Below are 10,672 nucleotides of genomic sequence, written 5' to 3'. Positions count from 1 at the left end.
TAATTTACTAGAAATTACAATATATTTTGACTTACCAAAATTTAAGTTATTAATACTTTTACCATTATTCTAGAAAATGCAAGGAAGGACCTTAATTCTATTATCCTTTTTTTTTTTTTTTTTTTTTGACAGAGGCTGGCTGTGTCACCCAGGCTGGAGTGCAAGTGGCTTGATCTCGGCTCGCTGCAACCTCTGCCTCCTGGGTTCAAGTGATTCTCCTGCCTCAGCCTCTCAAGCAGCTGGGACTACAGGCGCCCACCACCACGCCTGACTAATTTTTGTATTTTTAGTAGAGATGGGATTTCACTATGTTGGCCAGGCTGGTGTTGAGTTCCTGACCTCATGATCCACCCGCCTCAGCCTCCCAAAGTGCTGGGATTGCAGGCATGAGCCACTGTGCCCAGCCCTGTTACCCTTCTCACATGTACTTGTACTTGTGTGTGAACTGGGTCTGTGCTGTGTATTTAATACCCCCAAGGCATTGCTGATTTAGTCCATTTGTGTATTGGCAAGATATCTGCCACTTCTGCTGCTCTCCGTTCATCCCTGAATCCTTGAAAACATTTATTTGTGATCATTTTGCCTTTTCTTCTTTCTCAATAAACACTCTAGAATTTCTTTTAGGGTCTATTTGCCAATAAAAAAAATCTGTCAGTTTTACTCATCGGAACATGTTTTAATGTTATCTTTATTTTAAAAGATACTTTTGTTGTGTAGGGAATTTTGACTAGCAATATCTTACATCACAGCGAAGCTCTACTAATTTCTATTTGTTTCTTGGTTTTCTGCAGCTTCATTACCAGGAGTTTGTCTTTCTGAAATTGCAGGTTATTACATTTCATTAATTTTAGAAAATTCTCAGCAATTGGGTCCTTAAATATTTTCTGTCCCATTCTTATTTTCATATCTTTTCTTCAGTGTATATTAGATTTTATTATTAAATATCCTCAGTGACTCTTAAGCTCTTGTATCATATATCTTTATGAATGTATGTATAAACATGCATATTTTTTCTGGTTAGTTTCTTATGATACCGATTATAATTCACTGCTTCTTTACTCAGCTGTGTCTCATTTGCTGTTAAACTCATTTATTGAGTCACCTTTTCTTCCTCACATTTTTTAGTCTTAGAATTTTGTGTTTTTTTTACCCTATCTGTCACTTTTAGTTTCCACTTCCTTCTTGAAGTTTCCAGGCTTGACCTCATGTCTTTGAATATAGTAATTCTAGTTGCTTTGACACATTTTTTTTCTTTTCCTTGGCGTCTGTTTATTTCTTCTCACAGTGTCTTTTTTTCTTCATTGACCCTCATATCTTTGAGCAAATGTACAAAATATAGTGTGTGAACAACCGGTTTTGGCTGTCTTTAGAGGTCCGAATAATGTTTTGTTTCTCAAATGATTGCTATTTGCTCATGCCAGAAGGATAAGGACAGTCAAGTCCTGAATTACTTTCATAAAATTTGGAGTTGGAACCTTTTGGGGCACTCAGGTGGAGAGCAGCCAGCCCGCTGTGGTGACTGGGTGAATTCTGATTCCTTCTCACAGCTTTAATGCACCAGCAGCCTTTAATATCCATGACCAAACTGGGGCCTCTGCAAGACTAGCAGAGGTTTAACACAACCTGGTAGATATCCCATCTGAAGTAACAAATGGCTCCAGGGCAAAGCAGCTCTTATTTCTCTAGATGCTGTTTCTCTCCAAATCTCAGCCTGACAATTCCTGGCTTTGCATTAACTCAGTTAGTGTTTTAAAAAATTAAATTATTACCTCCAATTTGTTTTATTTTATTTTATGTATTTATTTATTTGTGATGGAGTCTTGCTGTCACCCAGGCTGGAGTGCAGTGGCACAATCTCAGCTCACTGCAACCTCTGCCTCTGAGAATCAAGGGATTCTCTTGCCTCAGCTTCCCGAGTAGCTGTGACTGCAGGTGCATATGCCACTACTAATTTTGTATTTTAGTAGAAACGGGGTTTTGCCATGTTAGCTAGGCTGGTCTCGACCTCCTGACCTCAGTGATGCACCCGCCTCGGCCTCCCAAAGTGCTCGGATTATAGGCATGAATCACCGTGCCTGGCCCTGATTTGTTTTAAAATGTTATTTTACATACAAAACTAATTTAAAATATTCTAGGATACCTGGGTCTGTCTTTATCAGAAGCATAAATCTGACATTTATTCCTCATAAAAAATAGTATTTGAAATTTTCTCTCATTTGTGATGCTTTGTTGTTGACTTCACAAAGTTATCTTATAAAATATTCTTGTCTGATAATATTGTTTTGAAGAATAATTTTTTCTTTGTGCCATTCTTGAAATTTTATATTGTAAATGGTTAGATGAAAAGAATTAAGAACTATTTTAAACTGGTGTTACAAAGCAGTGCTTACCAAGGACCTATGTGTTAAAAGAGAAATGGCAATATTTGTCAAAATGTCTGTGCAAGCACCTAATTTGAATGTATTCTATACTGCAAATAAAATGTCTCTACTTATGTCTTATTTTTTGTTGCAGCGCAGAATGGAGTGGAGAAGAAACAAAGATACCTGTAACCGGTGTCATCAATCACTTCTAAACACCAGCCTCCAAATTATCTGTTATTAATTGTTGGTACTGAGAGTTCACAGTGAAATAGAACAATCAGAAAACATGGGCAAATACAATTATTAAAATTATTAAAGTCTCTATGATGTGCCATGTTCTGAATAGGCAGTTTCTGAGTGTACAAGATCTGTACAAGAAAGAGAGTTGTTATTTCGTCAAGGACACATGCATTTTCAGTCTAGAAGAATGTCATCACTTTCTTGAAGTCATTGCAGTGTTCCTACTCTGTATCAAACAGCAAATACTCTGATTCCTAAATCAACAGCGTAGTTTTATTTGATTTTTTCCAAGTGAATAAAATGAAAATAAAATGTTGTGTCACAGTCCAAAACACTGCTGATATATGGAATAGTTGAGATGATAGAAAATGATTTTACAACTCCAAACTGAAAATACCTATCCAAACAGTTGCATCCCTGAAAACTATTATATTGTCTGAAAAAAGACTCTCTCATGATAGGAAGTTTTCTAGAGTTTTCTAGAAATAGAGACAGATATTAAATTTTATGTGGCCCCAAGAAAAGGAATCAGAATTGAGTATTGTCAATGATTGCTTATGGGCTTGAGAATTAAGAAAAAAAAGGCCCCTCCCCACAGGTACTAACAGTTACATAACTGCAGGTGCCATGGAACTAATTTGACATATTGAAACAATTTTCTATAATCATTCAGTATTTTGTCTATGACAAATCAAAATATAACTATCAAATTCATACCTATGTAAGTTACAAGTCATATCTTATTTTAAAACCATCCAAACTCTGGAGATTTATCTTAACAGTGACAAAGAAATTGACTGGGAAGTAGTATTGTTAACCATCCAATTGACTCTTTGACCTAAGAATACTGTAAGGATATATATTTAATTTCTATTGAAACAAATGAGCATAGTTGTTTATATCATGTAATTATAGTTTTATTTGATTTTTTAAAGAATTCAACCAAAACCATCAATCCTGAAGTATCAAACTCCAGTGACTTCGGCAATTCTGCTTTTGAATTCAGTGATTTGGTAACAAAGGTCAGTAAAATATTAATAATTTCATGGTAACCCTCTCCGTTTTTTTCAGAATCAAAAGAACAACAATACATTTTACCTTTGCTGATTATTAAGGAATGTCCTCAGTATCATCTAATATTTATGTTCTTTGCAAATGCAAGCACTGAACACTGATATTTTAAATAACATTATCTTGTTTTTAAAAATCACTTATCTTTCATGCATCCTTAACCGTCTGATCAATGATCGGAACAGGGGAAAGTGAGTATCACTGGGATTCTCTCAGAGAGTCACATTTAATTGGCTGGGCCCAAGGCCTTTGAATTTCTATCTAGAATCTTCTGAGATTAATGTACAAGTAATCACTGTATAAAAGCAGCTTAAAATACTGGACATAGCTTCAGTATCAGAACACTTTCAACTATAGTGTGACGTGCACAATTGCTTTGTTTTTCTTGAACATTTTCTCTCTTCCACTTGGTTAAGAATTTAGCAGATTGTGCTTTTCTGGAGAAAAAAAATGTTGGAAACCAAATTTTATTTAACAAAATAAAGTGATTTAGGCACAGATACATTTTGAACTTAATTCTACAGTACATGTTTCACAACCAATTTCCTTGTATTAGTGGTAGGCCATTTCACACAGAGAGCAAGATCGAGCACTGCAGAATACAGCTAATTTTGCTAATGTATCACAATTACAGAAATACCTGTGCTAAATAAATAACCTTGTTCTATTTTCATGAAAATGAACAGTGTTCAATAACCCTCAAAATATTTTATTTCATGCTGATTCAGATTTCTTCTAACCGTTTTTTCTGTGACGTTGCTTCCACAATAACATAGAATGTTTTTAAAGAGGCAAATGTAGTTTTTTTTTCATATATCTTTTTCAGATACTGTCTTTCTTAAGAAAGCATGGTGACTTGCAGTTATTATCATGCACATTCTTTCTTTTTTGGCAAAAGGATATAATTTGTTTTAAAAAGCCAATCCCAACACTGTCCTATGTGTATATAGTGACCATGCTGTTAAATTTGCACATAGAGACTGTCAGTGACTGAGAATGACTCAAATTGCAACTTCCTGTTTTAATGTTGCAAAGGTTGCCTATGCCTGATGCTGTGTTAAATACCCAAAGCTTGCATGGAGGGAACTAACAATGGACCTTTTCACTGGGTGGCTGTGCACAGTTGTGCTTCCAGAATCTTTATCCACGTTACTTCACAGTAAAATAACAACACAAAAAGCAAAACACAAACCACCTGATCTCCAAGAGGTTTTTTAAAACCAAAACCACCATGTGAGACTTAATAATCAAAGATTACAGAATTAGTATAGTACACATTAGATATGGATCACATATCTGCAGTTAAGTCATGGTAAGTCTAGTAAATATCCAGATGGTAACATCTATTTAAGAGCAGCATTGATAATTAATTACATATGAGGAGGTCATGTTAGTGTTCCACAACAAATTAAAGAGATGAAGTCCATTAAGTTATCTACGCTACTCTGTATTACAGATGGGAAAAGCTTGGGTAATATTTAGTGCGGATACTGACTTGTGTTCCTGACTCAATAGGCGGTGCTCAGACACGTTTAACCCACTGTCTGATAGTATGAATGAACGTGTGCTGTAAGTGAACCCCTTTTGGGCATGAGGTTATTTTTTCTATTAGTACATTAAATCATTTTGTTTTCCAGGTGTAAATGAAACCTTCAATTTGATTGAATAAAATAGACGTGCAACAACCATGCCCGGCTAATTTTTGTATATTTTTGTACAGCCAGGGTTTCGCCTGGTCTGGGACTCCTGAGTTCAAGCCATCCATCTGCCTTGGCCTCCCAAAATGCTAGGGTTACAGATGCGAGCCACTGCAACTGTCTTAAAATACAGATTTTGCTTCATTTCTACACTTGATGTTCTGGTACAGACATTTGCTTGGAAATACAATATAGTTAGCTGAAGACCTTTCACGGGAAATAAGATATCAGTAGGTATTCCAGGATTTTAAACTAGAATACAAAACAAGAAAATATTTTTTAAAAACTATAGGGTAATATAAAATGTATTTACATCTTTACATTTAACCGCTTATTTTACAAGCAATAAGTTACCATACGCCAATTAATTATCTATGTCAAGTTCACCTGTATTAATACACATAAACTTCTATGAAGTTCTACAATGCCAAATAAAAAAGCAACATTTAGGTTTAACGTGTATTTTATGTAGGCATAATGCAACACCAGCATTACAGGATTGCACTGACAAATTCTCTTGACTCTAAGCATGATGTTAAAAGACTAAGGCAATTCAACTTTTTGGGTTTTTTACAGTAAGGAAACCTAAATTTGTATGAGTGAATTAATTGAATTAATCACATTTTCTTATAGGCTTATCAGTTTATCCTATCTTTGCTAAAATAATATGCACTGCCCACAAAATGAATGCCGTATTCACAGTCATGTTTCAGCCACAATCTTAAAGATCTGGGGAAACAAATGCAGTCTAAAATCAGAGATTCCATGTTCAATGCCAAAGGTACACACCTCTAGTTTTTCCCCAATGAGCCTCTAGGAAAAGTCTTTTAATTACATATTAAACTGCGCTTCAAGGAAATGTGATGTTTTCGTTTATAGCTGGTGAACAGCATGCAATTTGACAGCACTGTCACTTAACAATCCGAGACTGCTCTGGATCTAAGTACTAAAAATGACCCACACTGCAATCGCAAAATATTTGGAAGTGGGATTTTATTGAACAAAGTTAGGCCGGGACTCTAAAGCAGCACTTGCTTCCTTTGCTCCAAGACGACGTTCAAACATTAGTATCACTACTGTTTCTTTTTCCCCCAACTCTTCTCCCACGCTGCCTTCTTCTCCCCCACTACCTTCTCCCACCGTCTTTCCCCGCTTCCCTTCTCCCTCCCTCCGCCCTCCCCTCTTCTCCCAGCACTGTCTTCTCTCTCAGCCCGTCTTTCTGCCTTTTTCTTCCCCTCTCCCCACCTCGTTCCCTGCTTCATCCTCTTCTCTCCCACCGATCTTTTTCCCCTCTCCGTCTTTCCCCAACGTCGTCTTCGCCACTTTCTCCTCCCTTCTTCTTCCCCGCAACCCGTCCTCTTCCCTTCTCCCTCCCCACCCTTTTCTTCCCCTCTCCCTCTCCCCTTTCCAACCGTCTTCTTCCCCACCTTCTGCCCTTTCCCTCCCCTCTCCTTCCCGACCCTTCTCCTTTCCCACCCCTCCCTTCCCCACCTTTTTTCCCCTCTCCTTCCTCAACGTCTTCTCCCCTCCTCCTTCCCCTCCGCGGTCTTCCCGCATCCTCTGCTGCCCTCTCCCCACCGTCTTCTTCCCGCAGCTTCTTCTCCTCCGCAGTTTTTTTTCCCTTCCCCACCGTTTTCTTTCCCTCAGTCTCTCCGCCTCCTCGCAGCACCGGTTCCTGTGGCGGCACCTTTTCCTCCCACCTCCCTCTCCCCACGGCCTCCCCCACTCTCCCCTCCACCCGCTCGCTTCCCCCTCCACCTTCCCGCCTATTCCCGCAGCAGCGTCTTCCCGCCGCTCCCTCTTCTCCCCGCCCCTCCACCGTCTTCTCCCGGCCTATTACCGCAACCGTTTTCTTCCTCACCCCGCACCGTTTCCTTCCCGTCTTCCCACCTCCTCGCAGCAGCGTCTGTCTGCCGCAGTCTCTTCCCACCCTCTTCTCCTCTCCCCATCGTCTTCTTTCTCAGCCTATTATTCTCCACCGTCTTCTTCCGCCTCCATCTCCCCACCTTCTCGCAGCAGCGTCTTCCTGCCGCGCTTTTCTCTTCTCTCACCCTTCTTCCCTCTTCTTCTCCCCACCCTCTCCTCCCCGCGCCGTCTTCTCCCTTCACCGTCTTCTCCAGGCGCCTTCCTCAAAACTGTTTCCCCCCACCGTTTTCTTCTCCTCAAACCGTTTTCTTCCCACGTCCTCCCACCTTCTCGCAGCAGCGTCTGTCTGCTGCAGTGTTCTTCCCACTCTCTTCTCTCCCCATCCTCTTTTTTCCCAGCCTCTTACTCTCCACCGTTTTTTTCCCCTCCCCACCATTTTATTCCCGTTTCCATCTCCCCACCTTCTCGCAGCAGCGACTTCCTGCCGCGCTTTTCTCTCCCCGCACCCTCTTCTCCCCGCTTCCTCTCCCCACCGCCTTCTCCCCCTATCATCATCTCGCCCACTCCCTTCTCCGAGCTCTCCCACTGCCTTTCACTTAGAAGCTCTCCACGCGTGCGCGCGCCTGTGTCCCTGCGCCCGTTGTGTCTCTGCGCCCAGGCAGCCCCTGAGCTGGGCCCCTGAGCTCCGCCCCAGCAGCCAGCTGGAGACCCCGGAGAGTCGCTGCCTGTGCGACCGCGGCTGCCGCCGCCCCCGCCGCCCCCCTCCGCCGCCGCCCCCGCCGCTACCTCAGAACTGAACAGTGTTGGCTGCGGGCGGAAGACAGTGGGGCCCAGAAGACTGCGGGGAGATGGGGAGGAGGGGACGGAGAGGGTGGGAAAGACCTTGGAAAGTGGGATCGGGGAGAAGAAGGAGGGGAAGAAGATTGGGGAGTGAGGAGAAAGTGCTGGTAGAAGACAGTGTGGTACAGAAGAAGGTGGAGGAAAACGCTGAAGAGAGGGAGAAAGGAGGGTGGGAAAGAAGACGGTGAGGACAAGGCCGGGCGCGGTGGCTCATGCGTGTAATTCCAGCACTTTGGGAGGCCGAGGCAGGCAGATCACAAGGCCAGGAGAACTCAGTCTCTACTAAAAGTACAGAAATTAGCCGGGCGTCGTGGCGGATGCCTGTAATCTCAGCTACTCCAGAGGCTGAGGCAGGAGAGTCGCTTGAACCAGGCAGGCGGAGGTTGCAGTGAGCTGAGACCGCACCATTGCACTGCAGCCTGGGTGACAGAGCAAGACTCCATCTCAAAAAAAGAAAGAAAGAAAAAATACAGTGGGGAGAGGGCGAGGGGAAGAAGATAGTGGGAAAGAAGACCACCCAGACAGGGAGAAGAGGTGGGGAGAGCTCTGTTGTTTCACTGAACATTCCTCAGTTAAAGTTGAAATGTTCTCATAAGTACTGTATTTTCGGCTTTTGCTCTTCGGGTTGGTATATTCTTTTCTTCCTCCGTCTCTCCTTGATTTTATTCAACACCAAGTTACAACTCCAAAGACCTCTCTATTTTCCAATGTTTTTCTTTCATCTAACAACATTCCTAACGCTGGTAACACTTTACAATGTTGCAAAACTCTGAATCCTATTTCCTGTCATCTTTTCATGCTTTCCCACTGAGGTATCAGGAGATACTCATCCTATTATTTTGTTTACACTAGGAACATTTCAGCTTGGCTAGACCTGTTTTCTACTTGATTTTTTTCAACTTCAAGCTTGACAAACCCCAATGTGCTCCTTTACCAATTGTTTCTGTCTCAGGGATTAGTTTCTTGTTGCACTGTGATACACATGAAGCCGTATACCTTTTTCAGCTCGTTATCCCCAGAATGTTTTTGTACGTTATTGACACAGAATAGACACCTAATAAATATTTCTAAATTTTTATTGTTCTTCCTTGTCACAAAGCAGCACTTTTTTTTAGCATGATGTACATGCCCTTCTATCATCTGCCTATCATTTACCTGTCAAATTTTATTTCTTCCCACTCCCCCATTTGTTTCCCGTGCTGTTGCCATTCAGAACTACTTAGAGCTGTCAACTGTCCATGCTATTTTATAATAACACTAATGAAAAGAAAAGGAGCTTTATAGCAGAGGCAGAACTCATTATTTTCTAAAAAATACATGCATATCTCCCATGCAAGTAGTGTCCTGCAGAAAGTCATGTCCACCTGGAACCCAAGAATGTTAAGCTATTTGGAAACAGGGTCTCTGCAGATACACTTGATGAAGACGAGGTCACAATGCATTAGGGTGGGCCGTAAAGCCAATGGCTGTGTCCTTACAGAAAGGCCATGAACCTATAGAGACCTACAGGGAAGATGGCCAAGGGATAAGGGAGGCAGAGTCTGGAGTTATGCTGCCTACAGTCACGGAATGCCGAGGACAGCTGGAAACCACCAGAAGCTAAGAAGGAGATTTTACCTGAAAGCCTCCCAAAGAAATCAATCATACACCTCCCTTTTGAATTTCTAGCCTCATGACCTGTGAAAAAATAAATCTGTATTGTCTTAAGCCACACCGTTTGTGGTCATTTGTTCTGTTCCTAGCCTCAGGAAACTAATAAAATGCTGCATAAAATGTCATTTTACTTTTTAAAACAACTACTGTTGACAGTAAATGAGTGTTCTTCCAAGATTCATATGCAGAACATATATGTAGCCCAGAACATTTTTGGAGACCCATGGCATAAGTGATATGATCAATAAAATCCAAATATTAACCTGCCAAGAGAATTATTTTTTCTTTTGCAATATTTAAATGTAATAAGCAGAGGTCAAGAGCTCTATAAAAATCTACTCATTTGTTATCACTTGATACTTATGATCCATTGACATATTTAGGTTTTTAATTCTTTGTACAGATTATGGTTTGTCTTGCACTCTAATTTTACTGCACAACAAAATTTTTATCATATATCTAAGTTGTTTCTTAAATGTTAGTAACTTTGCACTTGAAAATAGAAGACTTCTGTCCACGTTCTCTTAACAGCTTCTAGTTAATAAAAACCTAATTTCATTTTCCTTTTATGTATAGATTATAAGTAAAATCAGCATTTAAAATGTAAAATCTGTTCCACAATTTCTATTGTTATTGTATGTAGTATACCATAAAATTTGTCTTATTTTTCCCTCACTCATTGACAACTTAAGTAAATTTTTTAAACCAAGAAACTCTTTTCACATACCAGGCCCAGTGATTGGAATTGAGTATTCAGTATTGAACAGAGCAAAGATGTTATCATTAAGCTCCATATTCTATGTTATAAACATTTTTCCTGTGAAATTACGGCATGTTTTCAAGCAATATTGAATTGTGTTCTTATAGTCGTCGAGAATGAAGAAAATTTTGGAGCATACAATTCAATGTAATTATATATATATGTGTATATATATATATATA

General features: G+C 40.3%; 1 protein-coding gene across 1 annotated transcript in view; it reads right to left on the bottom strand.

Annotated features, from left to right (window-relative positions):
• Positions 1 to 8,291, bottom strand: part of LOC108512448 (transcription factor GATA-4-like) — a 23,211-nt gene extending 14,920 nt beyond the window's left edge. The window contains exons 1-2 of the mRNA XM_017847720.1: positions 8,224 to 8,291; positions 7,699 to 8,075 (exon numbers count right to left, since the gene is read on the bottom strand). Of these exons, the coding sequence (XP_017703209.1) occupies positions 7,699 to 8,075; positions 8,224 to 8,291 (445 nt within the window). The remainder of the gene's footprint in view (positions 1 to 7,698; positions 8,076 to 8,223) is intronic.
• Positions 8,292 to 10,672: the final 2,381 nt, after the last annotated feature.

This window comes from Rhinopithecus bieti, unplaced genomic scaffold, assembly GCF_001698545.2.
Source record: "Rhinopithecus bieti isolate Rb0 unplaced genomic scaffold, ASM169854v2 scaffold_30837, whole genome shotgun sequence".
Classification (NCBI taxonomy): domain Eukaryota; kingdom Metazoa; phylum Chordata; class Mammalia; order Primates; family Cercopithecidae; genus Rhinopithecus; species Rhinopithecus bieti.
This window is presented reverse-complemented; position numbering and strand designations above follow the sequence as displayed.